Source organism: Malaya genurostris, chromosome 3 (assembly GCF_030247185.1).
Source record: "Malaya genurostris strain Urasoe2022 chromosome 3, Malgen_1.1, whole genome shotgun sequence".
NCBI classification, from domain to species: Eukaryota; Metazoa; Arthropoda; class Insecta; order Diptera; family Culicidae; genus Malaya; species Malaya genurostris.
In genome coordinates this window covers 63,389,044-63,408,064 of record NC_080572.1, presented here as the reverse complement: position 1 = coordinate 63,408,064, position 19,021 = coordinate 63,389,044, and the positions used below count along the sequence as shown (strand labels likewise).

General features: G+C 36.4%; 2 protein-coding genes across 5 annotated transcripts in view; both read right to left on the bottom strand.

The window, feature by feature from the left end:
- LOC131435731 (rho guanine nucleotide exchange factor 11) overlaps positions 1–13,752 on the bottom strand; it is a 285,860-nt gene extending 272,108 nt beyond the window's left edge. For 3 of the 4 annotated variants that reach the window (XM_058603885.1, XM_058603889.1, XM_058603887.1), the window contains exon 1: positions 12,977–13,752. The gene's annotated coding sequence lies outside the window, so the exon portion shown is untranslated. The remainder of the gene's footprint in view (positions 1–12,976) is intronic. The other variant, XM_058603886.1, reaches the window with a different exon arrangement.
- Positions 13,753–17,665: 3,913 nt separating this feature from the next.
- LOC131435958 (PSME3-interacting protein) lies at positions 17,666–19,016 on the bottom strand. The gene is made up of 5 exons (XM_058604269.1): positions 18,618–19,016; positions 18,453–18,551; positions 18,236–18,396; positions 17,950–18,178; positions 17,666–17,887 (listed from the first exon to the last, which is right to left on the bottom strand). The coding sequence occupies exons 1-5, from the start codon at positions 18,712–18,714 to the stop codon at positions 17,712–17,714; spliced, it is 762 nt and encodes a 253-aa protein (XP_058460252.1). The 5' UTR covers positions 18,715–19,016; the 3' UTR covers positions 17,666–17,711.
- Between the last annotated feature and the right edge of the window lie 5 nt (positions 19,017–19,021).

The window sequence follows — 19,021 nt, the reverse complement described above, 5'->3', positions numbered from 1 at the left end:
GTGCAATGGAATCGTTTATTGTAGTCAATGGTTACTGTTTATGTTTTCGTCATTTTTGTTCGTTTATTCATGCCTCAGTGTAGCACTGCACCGGTGTAGTGCAAATTAAAAACGAAAACGCCATTACATTTACCTAAATTTTGAGGTCATCACTCGTTACCTAAAATTGGGGAGATGCACTTTAGTTGATTTTGGGTAGGGTTTGAATTCACGACGTCAAGGATCATGAAGAATATGTTAAGAATGTTCAGAACTTATTCGCCAAGCGGTGCTAGAGCACTGGAAAATTTCTGATAAAAGGCAGATTACGATATAAACGTCGTTGATTTTGGAAAGAATGTTCGGAAGCTCAAAAATGATCAAATAATTGGAGTTAATAAGAATTCAAAATCATGCAGATTTCGTAAGACGTAAGATTTCTGTGGAAAAGTGTACTGAGGTGTTTGGAACCTATTAAATAATTGCGATAAAATATTTCTCATGCTATCTCTTAGGCAGCGCTAGTGAGTATTCTAAGCATCTATAACTAAGAATAAGAATTCTTTTGGAGAGTGATGTCTTCGGTGCAGTTCGTGGACTGCTTAGGGAAAGACAAATTGAAAACTAATTTTCTAGATGGCAGCAATAAGCCACTTAAGTGTTATTATGAATTAGCTTTAGGTTCTGAAATCTGAGACATTCAATGTAGTAATAGTTCATATTTCGTAAACAATGATTTTTCCATGCTGTTGCATATAATGTTATGAATATTTTCAGAAAAGAGTTAGACCAGTAGATGTTTCATATTTTCACTTTCCCCATGTAGAAATACTATGCAATTTCCGTAGAAACCGAATCGTGTTTGATTTATACATTGAAAGATGTGTTGGTTACATGAGCTGAATTTGAAAAAAAAATACGATATAAAGAAGAGCCAATTATTTTTTTTTTCCTTTATGGGCTACTCTGGCCGAGGGGGGTGGTTACAACGATCCGCACTTTCCATACCGGACGTACTAGGCTATGGTGCCCAAATGAACACTAGTAACGAAGGAGGAAATCCTCCAGCATGTAACCCAAGCGACAGATTCCTTCACGGCTACCAATTTGCAACGAAAGATACGAATATCTTCTATTGGAAGTTCGCCAGAGAATTTGTCACTTGGGCAGGGCGTGTGTGCTTCACCCTGTAATCACACGGAGAACCCTTCGATCATAAAATTGCGATATCGCAGTTTTTTGATTTTTGCGATAGTTGATTCAACTAATTTCTTTTTGATTCAACTAATATGGTTTTTGATTTGCATATATTCAAGTAGTTGAAAAATATGTTGTTTTGAATGCTGTCAAATGCCGGAGACAGTTGAAAGCGAAACAATAATCGCAATGCAAAATCAACAACTTTTTTAGTTGAAATCTGTTCGCGTCGCTTCAAAATGTAAATGAAAACAACACCGATGATTAAAACGGTTGGTAAAATTGTGTCCATTCGATTTGAGAAATTTATGATTCAATAACAAGTGTTTATCTAACAGCGGTGTTGTGATAAAGTTAACCTTGTTTAAGATGAAAAAGATTTGGTGACAAATTAGAAAATGTTAATGAATGATCATCTCGTAATCTTTCAGGTATGCGCAAAAATTTTATGCTTCAAATTCGATCATTGATTTACTTCCAGCAGACTGTTTTACTTTCAGCTGTTTGGTACCGATGATGATGTTCATGCATCAGCAATAAAACGCTTTTTGACATGAATTTAATTTATAAAAGTAACAAGAGCGAAGGGTTTCAAACACACAGAACGCGCTGCGATTGAATGGCGCGTTTGAATTGCCGTCGCAGAATTCCAATTCCCATTCCGGGCTACGCCGTCTGATGTACTACTTGTATTCGGTTTTTGTTTTCCGAGTGCTCAAAGTTTTCAGTGAGAGAGTCGATTTCGCGAAGTCGAATGAAGAAAACAGCGATTTAGAAGTAAAATTTTCAAAAAGAAGTTTATGTAGAAAAGATAACTGTGACTGAAATTTTTTTCGGTAGTAGTGTGCCATCTAGTGGCTAGTAGTCATTACGGTGTTAACGTTTTTTCGGTGACAGAGCGCCATATAGCTGCAAATTGCAGAAACCAATTTAACTATTTATGTTGGTTGGAAACAACGTTTTATTTCTCTAATTCAACTAAAAAATTAGTTGAATGGAAATGCAGTGTGCCTTAGCTAAGAAATGACAGCACGTTTAATTGGTAAATTCAACTAAAAAAATTGCCATTTCCACAAATATTTTATTATTATTAAGGGAACTAGAATTAAAAAATCTAAATTAGCAAAAGTAAGATTTTTTTAGTTGTCTCAAAAAATAACTAACTAAAATCAGAAAATCAACTAATTTTTTCGCCAAAATGCTGATTTCGGTTTTTCCGTGCATGAATCTCAACATACCGAACTTATTTCAAATAGATCATGACGTGTATCAGTAAGTATATTTTGATTATTCTCGCAAATCAATAACATTGTTCGAGTTGATTCAACTATTTGCAATGTCTAAAACAAATAAAACCGATTTATTTTTCAACTAACAGAATTCTGTTTCAATCACAACACCAGTTATTTCAACTAAAATATTTGTTGAAATTGAAAGGTATGTGTCCTCACTAATTGACAGCATTTTTTTTTCAAACAGTTAAATTAGTTGTTTAAACCATCGTTTCTGCTAATCGAAAAACAAAAATGACAGTTTAGTTAAAACAACAATCGATTAGTTGTACCAGAACTTTAACCAATCAAATTCAGAAAATCAACTAATATTCTGGTTGAAATGGAATCGCGGGTGGTTCCGTGCAGTCAATCATTGAGTCGTGCGTCTGTATCGTATTGGTATTTTGTCATCCTATCAACTGCTTCTGTGTCTTAAATGTCCTCGTCGATGAAACTTTGCAAAATTTCGCATTGTATCCGCTTCGGTCTTGGCCCTGCTTTCCTATATAGTCTTTTATGTCTGAAGCGGTACTTACGATTATTACTTTAAAGTTCCTAAATAGATGTAGATAAGTTTGGTTTACTAACACTATCCATTCTAATCTGTTCTGATTGTTTCTATCTTTGTCGAAGTTGCGTTACATTTCCTTTTCCCCATTGCATCGCTTTTTTTACTATGCCGGAGAAACCTGTTAATATCTCAAGTTGATAATTTATCAAGAATAAAGAAATAGTAATAATTACAATAACAATAATAATATCAATAAAAAAATATAATAGTGAAAATCACAACAATAATAATAACAATAATACTCATAATAATACAACAATAACAACAATAATAATGATAATAATAAAAGTAATAATAAAAATAGAAATATTGTGACTTACCAAAAGTTAATATGTCATCAAATGAGTTATTACATGAAAATACCTATTTTTCGTCGTTTTACTGGGGCTCTGGTTTTTATTTCAATTTCATTTTGGTATTCATGTGGCACCTTAGGATTTTTCCGCTCCATATCGTTTTTGTCTATAATCTTTTATTTCGATAGTTTCTCGTGATGAAAATAAAATAAAGTCATGTGTTAGTAGGTTCGTTTACTTATATAATGTAAGGGTGCGCATTTAACACTAGATTGCCCATCAAAGACGCTATATGTACACAATGGGAGGATTGCTTAATTGTGCTCTTATTTTATTCTTTATTTAACGGTGTATGCACCAAGGCACACTGCACTAGCTTTTAGTTATTTTGTCACAGTTTTTTTCTTCCAATCATTTTGACTGCTTTTGAGCAATTTAGGTCTTTAATAAGTTTTGAGCCTTCTAGTGTTGAGCACGCATTCAGGAAACAAGAACTACATGTATTTCGTGAAGAAATACTAGGTGTGATTGTATGAAATGGTTCACGTGAACCGTTCTCTTCCAGAAACACACATCTCACTCTTAGTTAGAAATCTAAGTACATTCAAACCTTTCTCGATTTGAGAGTGTATTTACACCTGATCAATCAGTTTCGCCGTCATTGCAATTTGTAAACATTACCGATACCGAACCGGATCGGAAAGGTTTGAAAGTTCCTAAACGGTTCATAAGATATCAAATTACTTCTATTCCTGATAATAATAGTCCTCCTTTTTGAATTAAATTCACCAGTTCAGTACGACTATTATATATTAATATTCATCCCAACTAGATCAAGATAATTCAAATTGGTGACCAATTCCAGGCATAAGAATGCTCGAAACCACCTAATGACCTTGTCAATTTCAAGCAGTATTAGTCCTGTCCACTCCGAGATCGATCCAGATAACATAATAATTTTCATATTTTTACTTTTATAAGCGAACGATCGATCGATCGATCTCGGTATGGTCCTACTATGTCGATACGAAGTACAAAAGGACTCCCACCCCCATCCGCCAAAGGGGGGTACGCGCCCTGTAGCTCATCATCCAAAGCCTAGGAAAATCGAAACCCTGTTTTTTTTAATCTAATTTTTTGGTTCATTTTTAAATTATTGAGAAAAAAATCAATTTTTTTCTCAGTGTATATTTTTTTAGAGTGCCCTATTGATTCCCTACAACTTCTTCCTGGACGCCATTTCTGTACGATGAACGGTTTCCGAATTACAACAAGAAGAACTAACTGTATTAGCTGTAACTTCTTCATTTTTCAAAAGGCACGGATGGGATAGCCATCAATCTGTAGGTTTTAATAACAGCTTCAGAATAAAAATTATCAAAATAAATTAAAACCCTGATTTTTTTTAATTTAACTTTTTCAGATTATTTTGTAATTATTGAGAAAAAAAATCAAACATTTTTTTAAGTGTATCTTTTTTTTTAGAGTGCCAAATCGATTCCCTACAACTTCTTCCTGAACGCCATTTTTGTACAATTAACGGTTTCCGAGTTACAACGATTTGAAAAAGGCAATTTTTGTGCAATGCAAAAATACATACGCCCTTTATAAAAATCAGGCGTGAGTCGGATTGACCTCTCCATCGGTTCAAAACTTATGGTTTGCCATACTGAAGCCATGTGCAAAGTATCATCCAAATCGGAGAAGGTCAATTCTGGTTTTGTCACTTTCTCGATTGCTCATATCAGAAAATAACCCTAATGCTTACGATGGCGGGCTTACCCTCACTTTCACTACATGCATCCGAAGCTAGTCAAATCCTAAAACTTTCGAAACATCCTTCGATTGCTATTCACCAGTCTACATTCATTGCCAAACCGTTGTCCTTGCAATCAAAAATGTGTCACAGCAAAAGTACTGTCCGTTTCGCGTCGTTACGACCGCCTGGGAATATTTTTAGGTTCGGTTGATTTTGGTATTTGGACTTTTTCGGACCTACCAACAAAACAGTGATTAAGAAATCAAATCTAAAGTAATTTCGTAACGCTATCGAAGGGTGAAATTTGCGAAATGACATACACATCAGAATAATAGAAAAAGAGCACGTCAAAAAAAAAAGGTTTGAGATTCGCTCTTAGCACGCAATCGATGGTTGGTAAATGAATGGACAAGTGTAATAGAGATTCCATAGCGTTAGAGTAATCTCCTGAATTATCCGATGGATCTCTTTTGCGTTACCATCAAAGCCACAAATATAAAAAATCGGATTCTGCATGGAACATTCAATTGAAAAGAGAAATAAACAATTTTGTACTACCATTAGTTTGAGTACAGCTGTTTGATAAGACAACGTTTGCATTGCTAACAAAATCAACAATTCAAAATTGTGATCCAAGAGGCAAAGGCAAAGCAGATTTCTTTGAAGACAGTGATTTTTTTTTTTTCATAAATACGTTTATTTCATAGGCAATATACATAAGTTTTTCTTCGCCGTGGCATCTACAATACATAGTACTTTAAACCTAATACATTTCGAATATCCTATTAGTATGTTGGTATTCATTAGTTAATCTAAACACTGTTTTTATCAAGCGAGTTGCTATTATAAATTACATTAAATGAAATACATTTATTTTGTACATGATCTTATAACTATTTCAGGTTTGTTTGTATCAGTTCATCACTTTTATTTAATATAAGATAGCTGGCTATTGGTTGAGCTCATGGAAGAGAAAACAATCTAACATAAAATAAAATTTAAATTGGAACTCCAATGGACTTAATGAAATAATAAAGAAGTTTCATGTAAGGAACGTCACGACAAGCAAGAATGTCGCGAACTGGGACATTGGATAGTCTACCTTGGGTACGCAAGGAATTTATTAGTTGAGATCTGACATCACGATACTCCACGCATGTCCAAACAACATGGTCAATATCGCGGTAACCTTCGCCACAAGCACAATGATTAGTCTCGGAAAGTCCAATTCGAAGGAGATGTGCATCTAACGTGTAGTGATTGGACATGAGTCTGGACATCACACGAATGAAATCTCTACTCACATCCAGTCCCCTGAACCATGCCTTTGTCGATATTTTAGGAATAATTGAGTGCATCCACCGACCCAGATCATCTTTATCCCAAGAAGCTTGCCAGCTGGCAAGTGTTCTTTGGCGAGACGCGCTATAGAATTCATTGAAAGCAATTGGTCTCTCATAAATTTCACCCTCAATAGCACCACGTTTGGCTAAAATATCGGCTCTTTCATTGCCTGGAATGGAGCAATGAGCCGGAACCCAAACTATTGTGATTTGATAATTATTATTCAATATGACGTTCAGGCACTGTTTTATTTTGCCCAAGAAAAAAGGTTCATTTTTGCCAGCAGCCTTTGAGCGAATGGCTTCAATTGCACTCAGACTATCTGTGAAAAGAAAATAATGGTTTGGAGATAATGTGACGATTATACTCAAACTATAATGAACTGCTGCTAACTCTGCTATATAAACAGATGCAGGTTCTTGAAGCCTAAAGGAGACCGAAACATTATTGTTGAACATACCAAACCCTGTCGCTTCTTCAATTCGCGATCCGTCCGTGTAAAACATTTTCTCAGAGTCGATATGCCTGAACTTACTTGTAAATATTTTTGGGATTTCCAACGAGCGTAGGTGTTCCGGAATTCCACGCACTTCGCGCTGCATGGATGTGTCGAAAAATAAAGTTGAGTCAGGGACATTTAGGAGGCTGACACGGATAGGAATATATCTTGAAGGGTTGATTTCCTGTGACATATGGTTAAAATATACAGTCATGAATCTTGTTTGAGATTGAAGCTCAACTAGCCTTTCGAAGTTATTAATAACTAGGGGATTCAGTACCTCGCATCTTATTAGCAGTCGCGACGAAAGCTCCCAAAAACGATCCTTCAATGGAAGAACTCCCGCCAGAACTTCAAGACTCATTGTATGTGTCGAATGCATGCAGCCTAAAGCAATTCGCAAACAACGATATTGAATTCGCTCTAATTTGATAATATGAGAGTTTGCAGCGGAACGAAAGCAAACGCATCCATATTCCATCACTGAAAGTATCGTTGTCTGATACAATTTTATTAGATCTTCCGGATGAGCACCCCACCAAGATCCGGTTATTGTTCGAAGAAAATTTACTCTTTGTTGGCATTTTGTTATCAGAAACCTAATGTGTCCTCCCCACGTGCATTTGGAATCAAACCACACCCCGAGGTATTTGAAAGTCAAAACCTGTTGGATCATTCTTCCCATCATATGGAGCTGAAGCTGCGCGGGATCATGCTTTCTTGAAAAGACGACTAACTCTGTTTTCTCCGCAGAGAATTCGATACCAAGATGAACAGCCCAATCGGACAAGTTATCTAAGGTATCTTGCAATGGTTTATGCAGATCAATAGCTTTGGGTCCAGTAACTGAAACTACGCCATCATCTGCCAATTGTCTTAGTGTACATGGGGATACTAGACAGCTGTCAATGTCATTTACGTAAAAATTATAGAGGAGCGGACTGAGGCAAGAGCCTTGCGGTAGACCCATGTAGCTAATTCTGAATGTTACCAAATCGCCATGTGAAAAATGCATGCGTTTCTCTGACAAAAGGTTGTGCAAATAATTATTTATAACCGCTGGGAGTCCATGTTGGTGAAGCTTGTCTGAAAGAACATCAATGGAAACTGAATCAAATGCTCCTTTAATGTCTAAAAATACAGATGCCATTTGTTGCTTTTGAGCGAAGGCAATTTGGATGTCAGACGAAAGTAATGCAAGGCAATCATTCGTCCCTTTATTTCTACGGAAGCCAAACTGAGTATCTGACAACAAACCGTTCGTCTCGACCCAAGTGTCGAGACGTCGTAGAATAATTTTTTCGAACAATTTTCTGATGCAGGACAACATCGCGATGGGTCTATATGAGTTGTGATTGGAAGCTGGTTTCCCCGGCTTTTGAATGGCGATAACTTTCACTTGCCTCCAGTCAGGTGGAACAATATTTTGCTCAAGAAGCTTGTTGAACAATTCCAACAAACGTCTTTTTGCGAGGTCGGGCAGATTCTTCACCAAGTTGAATTTAATTCTGTCCAACCCAGGAGCGTTATTGTTACAAGACATGAGTGCTATGGAAAATTCCATCATAGAAAAGGGGCTATCAATGGAACCATTATTTGAAAAAGATTCCCTAATAATGCTATGCGTAGGAACAGAATCTGGACAAACTTTCCTCGCAAAATCAAATATCCATCGGTTCGAGTATTCCTCACTCTCATTTCCTACGTTACGATTCCTCATTCGTCTGGCCGTATTCCAAAGAGTGCTCATTGAGGTTTCTCTTGACAAACCTTCGACAAAATGTCTCCAATAGCTACATTTCTTGGCCCGAAGTATGCTCTTGTACTTGGTTTCTAAAGTCAAGAATTTTTCAAAATTCTGAGGAGTTCCTCCTCCTCGTTTTAAAAACATCTTGAAGGCATTTTGTTTCGCGTGCTTAGCATCTGAGCACTCTTTGTCCCACCAAGGGTTTGGAGGCCTTCTGTTAGACGATGGACCAAGAAATCGTTTGGTTTGGGCTTGTTCTGCGGCCTCCAGAATCGAACAAACGAGGAAGTCATATTCTTCAAGTGGGGGGAGCTCTTCCATTGAAGTTAAGGCACTTGAAATATTACTTTGGTATTTAATCCAGTCAATATTTTTTGTCAAATCATATGGAATATTAACTGAATTAGCAATGCCTTTGTTACTGCTAATTGAGATGATGATTGGTAAATGATCGCTACCGTGTAAATCAGGAAATACTTTCCAGGTGCAATCTAGTCGAATTGAAGTCGAGCAAAGAGATAAATCTAATGCACTTGGACGTGCAGGAGGTCTTGGGATCCGTGTCATGCTACCCATATTTAGTACCGTCATGCTAAAATTGTCGCAAATATTATATATTAAGGATGATCTGCTATCATTGTAAACGGAACCCCACATCATTCCGTGCGAATTGAAATCTCCTAAAATCAAACGTGGAGCAGGAAGGGCTTCGACAATTTCATTAAGCTGTCGTTGTCCAACTTAAGCTCTTGGAGGAATATATACTGAAGCAATGCAAATGTCCTTTCCTTTAATGTTTATTTGACAAGCAACAACTTCTATACTAGAAGTCGAAGGAATATTTAATCTATAAAAGGAATAACATTTCTTAATTCCTAAAAGCACTCCACCATACGGAGAGTCTCTATCGAGACGTATAATGTTAAAGTCATTAAAACTTAAGGCTATGTTTGATGTAAGCCATGTTTCGCACAAAGTAAATACATCACATTTTTGACTATGCAACAAAACTTTAAATGAATCAAGTTTTGGCATGATGCTTCGACAATTCCACTGCAGGACAGTGATTGAATCATTTGCGGCGGATGATAAATTATCCATCAAATGATACAAAACCTGAAAGAACTGGCCATTGAGCTGATAACTGTTTCAAAAAAGTTCTAGCTATTGGAAGGAATGCCGTTATGATAGTCTTTAGAGGTTCAGAAATATTGAATGCTGCGAAAATCCATTCTACAATTTCCGAAAACTTAAGTAATCCTGTTGGTGAATGTGAAACGGAGCCCACTGGATTATTGTCTTTCCTTGAGCTAGTTTCTGGATTGGTTTGTGAATTTGACAAACCAGGAGGCACAGTTTTTGGTTTTAAATTTGGCTTTTTAGCTTTAACACGGGGATCTTTTTTTGAAGATGTAATTTTAGGTGTCTTTTTAGGTATTTTGTGGTTTGTTAATCTCCTCTTAACAGACCCTTGAGGAGTGACAAACGAGGTATCTTCACTATTTCCGTCGGAGTCAGATTCCTCTGGCTCCATAAGATTTGAAAAACCGTTTTCGGTTTCCAAGGGGGAGACATGTATGACCGTTTTAAGCATTTCTGCATATGTGCGCTTAGACCGTGCTTTTAAAGAAAGCTTCATTTTGTCTTTACGCAACTTAAATGCAGCGCATACTGAAAGATCATCATGAGGTCTCTCCCCACAATAAACACATTTTTCAACATTTTTATCGCAAAGATTATCCTTATGAGGCCCTTGACATTTGATACATTTGGACTTATTACTACAGTAAGTAGCTGTATGCCCGAATTTTTTACAGTTCGTGCAATTCATAACATGCGGTACGAAAAGCCGAACAGGAAGACGAATTTTATCGATATAGACATGGCTAGGCAACGCAGATCCGGCAAATGTTACACGAAACGAATCTGAGGGACGATACGACTTTTTTCCATCGACAATAGATGCTGAGTACAATTGCTTGCACTCGAGTATCTTAACTCCCTCAAGCATGGAGTTTTTAAAACGACCAACTCCATTTTTAAGTAAATCATCGGCCGTCAGACTTGCTTCAGTCACGACACCGTCAATTTCCACCTCCTTCGATGGAATGTAAACTCGATATTCAACAGAAAATAATTTACAGGTTACAATTTCGTTCGCCTGTTTCAAGTCATTGACAACAACTCGAATTTTATCTCTATTAACTTTACATATTTCTTTAACTTCAGAGAAATGTGATGTCAAATCCTTGGTAATTTGCATCAAATTTAAAATCTTTTCTTTTTTTCGAAGATAGACTATCCATGGCCCAGTGGTACCCTGTGGATAATGTTTAGCCCTCGGAGTATTTAAACTCTTACTAGTATCCGGAATCGGATTCGGATGATCTTCCATAAGATCATCCATTACATTAAATTTTTTTGTAAATTAATAATACCAAAATAAAAACTTATGTTTAGTAAAATTTCAGATATAAGAAATAAAAAATAAATTAAATTAAATCTACCTTGTAGCTGATGTCTCTGTTCCTTTATCGTGAAGAACGACGTGAAGCTCTTCCAACGATTTCCAATTGGCAGTCTTCTGCTGTTTCCAATTGGCAGTCTTCTGTCGTTTACTGCTATCTCAGTTGCTCTGCCGTCGTTGTGAACACCACTGCACTTGCTGTGCTGCCTGTACCTGACCCCAGGTACAGTGCTTTTGCTCTTGGTGGCGATCAAATGCGATGCTTGCAGTGTAGCACCTCGCGATATATGCCGTCTCTTTTGATCCTACGCAGCGTACAAATTCTGGTACCTGGTAGATCAGCACTGGGTTGCTTTAGCACCTTTGTGCCTTTGCACCCCTTCGTCTTCGCACCTTTATGCGATGGCACCTCTGTGACTCGTCACTTCTATGCTCTCGCACCTCTGTGTTTCTACACCTCTGTGCGTATGAACGGGATGGCCTTCGTTGCTAGCTTTCCAGTCGGGAAACGCCCCGAATATTACGTTTGCTATGGGCAGTTTAACTACCTGAAGCTTAGAATTGTCTCGGTATCAGCCGTTAACTCACGAGCCAGTACAATCGAAACACAACCTCTTCTCTTGAATGGTTTTTACTGAATGAAGACAGTGATATTTGAATACATAAAAAAATACAAGAAAAACATGAAGAATATTTTTTACGGTTTTAAAAACCCTCGGTGATTAGAGCAACTAAATAAGCTAATCAAATGCGAGAGGTATTGCCATAAAATGTTTATTTCTGTTTGATAGTCTTTAATGATAATTCGAAGAGACACTTGAGCTTCTGTTCGGTTCATCTTGAGACTTATCACCTTCAAGTGAGTCAAAGTGGTGGTGAGAGGTGGTATGAGCTATCTTCAAACGACCAAAACGAGGAGATGCTTTCCATTACACATAATTGAACTCTCAGTTCAACAACCCCTAGACTATACCAGGTACAAACAGTTGTTAGAGGATGCAACAGTATGCTAATCTACTAGGTTTTCTACTTGTGACTTTAATGAAAGTTTATAGAGAATACACCTTAAGATGCATTTTATGATATAGTATCATCAGTTGATACAATTTCAGTTCACATTTTGATCGATATTATGTTGAATTTGGTGATAGCTCTTACTTGACGAACAAATTCTTTCTGTTGCTGAGAACCTGTAGGATCGAAAACCTGAGTAACATTGCAATCAAAGATGCGTGAGATCTTCGAAATTGAAGTTTTATTGTTAAAGCTTTTATCCACTAGGAACGATTATTTTCTGTCTACTAGCAAAGACATCATATTATCTATATATCTAACTTTTTACGAACAAATCATAAGCGACATAAATTTTTGCGCCGTCAGGCGAATCCACATCGAATCTCGTACATACAATCAGGTGATACCGACATGTGATTTTGGGCTTATCGTACGATAGGCCTTTCATAAGTTACTAAATATAATGCCCATTACTCAATGAAATGAAGTTTCAATACATTGTCAAACGAAAGAAGTTTTTCTCGAAATTTTTCTTACGTTCTCTGTATCGAAATTATTATACCACTTGATATTATTTTATTTTCAGTACAAAATAAACCCAAACAACTTTCCATCCGTCAAACTTTGAAATGGGCTGCAGTTTTAGTTGAATTTAATCACTCGACAAATAATAATTGGTCGACTGTCAAATTTTAACTAGAAAATTATCTGAACAAAGAGCTAAATCAAGCGTTGCCTGCTGTGAACTGCAACGTTACTCCGAAACTTGATATGTCGAGTCCGTTAACAAATCGATATCAATGCATGTAGGTCGCACAATAATACTCACTCGTATTTCTGCCAACGTACCCTCATCTCGAACAATGTATGCAAATTAAAAGCCGCATTCTGCATTCCGGTATGAAGCAGTTCGATGTCAATTTTATGCTGTTATCGCTGCCACTTTCGACTTTGACATTTGAGTTGCTTTCTTCACAAACACGCACGCTAATATATCATACACCATCGCCTACTCAGTAGTAATTGATATTGTTGAAATACATGAAAGCTTCCAAACACTAACACTAGTTATATACATATTATTGATATACGAGCATTTTCGTAACGCCGCTACCACGGTACAATAATCATCTTGATACTAGATCACTGTTTAATTAGCGATGTATTGGTTTAAAGTCACACTGCTTACACACGAATATTCCTGCAGTCCGCATAACGAGGGAGCGAAATGAAAAATCTATACCCGTTCTGCTTGCTCACATACCCGTACAGCTTTACAGCCACACACCGTATTATTGTTGTTATTCTTATTCGTGGTCTTCTGGCCTAGCCCCGAACCGAAAGCGTAGACGGCGAGTTGAAGAAAAAAAACTACAATCCAGAAAATTTGTTCACTTCCAAGCCAAAAAATTGGCCAAAAACTGCGAACCCATCGCTGTCGGAGGGGTTACCCCGATTCCGAAGGCACTGCGGAATACGAATCGCGTCAAAAAGTCCTGTTTTACACGAAAAAAAAGTTAATTTTCGATACACTGAGTTTGTACGGGATTCCGATTGTTTCAACGATGACCTGAATGAATGATGTCTGACGACTGCTGGCTGTAGTTGCTTACGGGATTCGGTGTGTGATTTTGCTGGAAAAACTCTCGCTAATGCTGCCAACAGTATATGGTTGTCTCGCTTTGGCACACATAATGCCGTATAGGAATGAATGCGATACTATTTGACGGAACAGATTGTTTTGATAGACTGGTTGTGGGGTATGTTTTGTACAAGAAGTTTCAATAGGTACACGGATAACTTAAAATATTGAAACTTAGTTTCATTTTCACCCATTTGAATTGAAGTGGAACAGCGATTTTCCACATGCACAACTAGGAATGAATTCCACATGGACTAAAATTTTTTTTTTCGGTATACCATACTGCAGGAAGCAGAAGATATATTTTCTAATAATAATAATATCCACATCCATAAAAATAATATATAATATAAGAAAAAGCAATATAATATAGGAGAACAATACTATATCGAAAAAACAGAATGACATGTTGCTGTATGCTATATCATATATATATATATATATATATATATATATATATATATATATATATATATATATATATATATATATATATATATATATATATATATATATATATATATATATATATATATATATATATATATATATATATATATATATATATATATATATATATATATATATATATATATATATATATATATATATATATATATATATATATATATATATATATATATATATATATATATATATATATATATATATATATATATATATATATATATATATATATATATATATATATATATAATACATTAATATGTACAATGGACTTCAATTTACAAGCCATTTTCCACCCTCTCATTCTGCCGTCAACGCATTCCATCGACCCATTGTCACCACTAACACACGTGGAGACACGAGACAGGAACCCGTTTGGACCCAGCTGACCTTATGACGGTCTTGATGTTTAATTAAAAGATTACTTTAGAAATGATGTCTTATAAGGAAAGCAAATTTATATTTTGCGCTGTCATCCAGTGGTACATGGTACTACTCATAATAAACATCACTTTAATATTTTCCAGTTTCTTTATGAATAAAATAACCATACCGATACGTAGTAGTCAAGTCATTGCAAGTGTCTCTCTTTATTCTCTGAATGGTCGAAACCGCGTTTTACATGTTTTAGATTTTATGATTAGTCTTCATGAAATATAACCTTATATTACATGGATTAATTTTTTTTCAATCCATGTTATAAATCGGAAATATGGTTCTCCGAACATAAATATTTCCTTGACCGGTGAGAAGGTGCGAATCAACGATCTGAAATTTCGTTGCACGTTTTCAATCCTCGAGCTCCAAGTCAATTCATTAGGATACCAAACGATTGAAGCATTGTCCAGTACAGGGATGCCAGGTTCACAGATTAATCTGTGTTTCACAGATTAACAAATTTCTGCACAGATTTTTAAAAATGACACAGATTTTCACAGATTTCTAAAAATGATCACAGATTTTCACAGATTCTGGAATAAATCACAGATTTTCACAGATTTTTGAAATCGAGCACAGTTTAGCACCAAAAAGTACACAGCGGTTGAGGGAAAAGGTACAGAGAGTGGTGGTAGTGAGACCTTTTTTTGTTTGCTCACCAAATTGATTTCGATCTGCTATTTTGGTACGGGAACCGGGCACAGATTTTCACAGGCAGGTTTTTGGCTTGTTCACAGATTTTTGAAAAAATGACCTGACATCCCTGGTCCAGTATCGGATGAACAAGTTACTCGTCGTCGTCATAAACTCCTACAAGAACACGGTGGCTTTCGTACACTTTTTTCAAATGCAATGAATGACACTCAGGCTCAAAATTTGGTTCGTACACCGATATATTTGATGCACAATAAATACTGATTGAAGATTCAGATCAAAGATAGCAGGTGAAAAATTCAAATATCTTCTAGAAGCGTTGAAAATGTCTGTGAAGTCTGAAAAAATTCTGCGGACTAAAGTTCTCTATAAAGAATGGAGCACGAAATTGGTTTAGCAAGCAAAGAAAAACGACCGTGCAAGAAATTTTGACGTATATCTGCGAAAATTTCCAGTTTCAAAAATCTATAAAACAGTCGTCAACAAAAACATGATTACAAATCTGCAGACCTGGCATCTCTGTTTTAAAAGAACGTCAACGAACGCAGTTTCGACAATCATTGCAGCGAAATAAAATGGTACCCTGCCATCTATTTGAAGAAACGAGAAATTGATTAGGAGTACACCTGGTACAAGCATGCATGTATTGGTAGGTCAAAATCGAATAACAATTGAGATCGTTGGCAAAGATATTTCCTCTCCGACTTTTTGCACCGTTTGGATACGCTCTCATTGAGCGACCTACCAATGCATGTACGCATCTGCAGCTCGGTCAAAGCTAAAGAAGGAATAAAGGAATGTCGGGTTTGTCTGATCGGCCTAGTGCGGATAGACCTTCAATTGTGAACATGACGACTCTCATTAGGGGACAGTGTTCGGTTACCGGCACCGTTTTATTTTAAGCTCATAACTTCTGACTTAGTGCACATCATGCGGACATCTATACATCAATGAAAACCTAAAGTCCCTAGCTACCAACTGATTAAGAAACTAAGTTGATTCATTTGATTGAAAAAAAAACTATCGATTTAGTAAAGCGATAAATTTTGGCCATTTCAAAAAAGGTGTTCGATTATCGGCACCCCAAGAAATTTCACTAAAAATGGAGAAATATAAGTAAAGACTGCAGTTATTTAAAGAAAAAAACCGTTTTTTTTTTCTTTTCGGAGGCGTTTTGGATAAAAGTCTTTACTGTCTGACGGTGACTTCGTCTTGGCTCTCTTGGCCGATGATTTGGATGGTGCGCCTTTGGCAGTCCCGTACCCAGAGGGGGGGGGGAGGGGGGGGGGGCGAGGGGCCCTGGCGCCTCCCGAAATCAAAAACGATATATAATTATTTAGAAGATCTCAGACATTTGTTACAGAAATAACAAGACAGTTAACGTAAAGAAATGTAATACAATAACAGTTCCAGTGGGAAAGTTTAATGTGTCTGTTAAAAACACCCGTCAAAGGCACTCCGAAAATTAGGTACATAGGCAATCTTCAGTAACATTTTTTTTTATCTTTGGGCTCCTCCCGAAACGAAATCCTGGGTACGGCCTTTGGTGTTGATTTGGCCGGTCTTCCACGTTTTTTCTTAGCCGGAGCACCTGCTGTATGAGCAGCTAGATTTTTGGCCAAAACTTGGGCTTGCTTTGTCTCTCGACAGCAGCCTGCATATCACTAACAATTTTTCACGATTTGTCGAAAAAATGGGGTGCCGGTAACCGAAATCGGTAGGCATTTTGAAAATGACAAAAAATTCTTTGGTTGCGAAAATTTTGATAGCATTCGGTATTAAATCACGCAATAGATCGATATTACCTCATAAATATTCAATCCACTCACGTTGGGGTGCCGTTAACCGAATACTGCCGGCAACTGAACACTTTCCCCTACCATTAAAAAGGAGTTTGGTTTAATAAATATACGGTCATATAATCGTAACCCGATTTTGTCTAAGATAGACGTTGCACTTTAGTACAATAGAAAAAAAACTATTATAAATAGCTCTAACTTTACATCTATTCAGCGGGTTTTGTTGAACTTCTAGGAAACATAGCAGTTCAACATAAAACGTTATGCACTGACGAGTCGAAAACGAAACGTGAAACAAATAATCCTATACATCGATGATATCGGATTACTAGCATGCATGGAATTTGTTCATTTTTGTGTGGATAATTATGGGTAATATACAACGCATTATCTACGGTTGGTTGACTTTATATTATAGGAAATTCTCATTATGACTGCTGCTGCCGCTGCTGATTACAGAAATTTAAAATAAATCGAAACGATAGTGAATTTTTTTACATTAGAAACACCGAAAACGTAGATTTTGATATTTGTATTTTATTTTCGAACAACTTAGTCTAAAATTATTTGATTTCTTTTTCTTTGACGAGCTTTCTGCCAATCCAATCATATTGTCCTGCTTCATCATCGGAATCGGTACTGGCCTCTGAATCTGTAGACTCCCGATATGATCCGAGGCCGGGCAGAATTCCAATCACTTGCATAGCACCACTCTTCAACTTTTTGTTGGTGATATTTTCTACAACGTTACAATTCCTAATTGTGTATTGAACATTTGAAAAAAATTTATAATATTAATACCATTGTTAGGAACCTCCAAATGTTTTGACAAATTATTTTCAGTTTCTTGAGCTAGATTATCCTTTTTTCCATCACTGGAACTGGCTTCATTGGGGACGGATACAGACGGATCATCTTCGTGCTTACGCTTCTTTACCACTACACCAGCTAGAATCTTCTTCTGGGACAATCTGCTAGAGACTATTGGTGCTTTTGTTTGTTTAGCCCTTGACATTTGTTGCTGAATATGCTAAAATTTAAACACAATCGTTCAAGTAATGCATTTAAACAAAACCTAAAACAATACTTCATCCATTCTTTGTTCCTGCAATGAAGCCACCTTCTGTCGAAACTCTGACATTTCTTTTGCCTCTTCTATTTGTGCTCGTCGCTCGGCGTTTAACTTATTTTTATCAACAAGATCTAGGAACTCCACTTCATCATCATCTAAAGTTTTTATCATGTTCTCTTTAATAGAAAAAATGTTTTAATGCACAGAAACAAATAATTCTTAAATCAATTACTTAGCTTATGTGCCTCTTCAAATTCTAGATCTTTTTTCTGTTTCTGCTCCTGAAGTCTGTCGTACAATGACCGACCATCATACTCTTCCTCTGGAGCCTCTGCAATTCAAGTAAAATTCACTAGTAGTTTGGTAAAAAAATATATATAGAACCTAGAGAACATACCCAAAGGTTGATCTGCTGTACGTACTTTCTCCCATTCTTCTTGACGCTTTTGGCGTGCCTCGGCCAATTCCGTTTCGGTTATAAAACCACTGCTCATTTTAACAGTACCGGAGATTGACTTTTGAAAATATACAATACGTTTAGTTTCACTTTTAGCAAGTTATGGTTTTTTGTCTTATTTTAAGTATATGACATATTGTCTACCAGATTCAATTTGTTTTGGTAAGATTATATATATAAACAGAGATGCCAGGTAAAAAAATTAAAAATCTTCAGACAGGATTGGAAAAGTCTGTGTATCCGAAAAAAATCTGCAGTCAGCAAGTATTTCTCTATGATACGCTAAACTGATTTGGCTAGCAAAAAAAAGGTCGCGTCAATTTTAAAAATCTGTAAATTTTGAC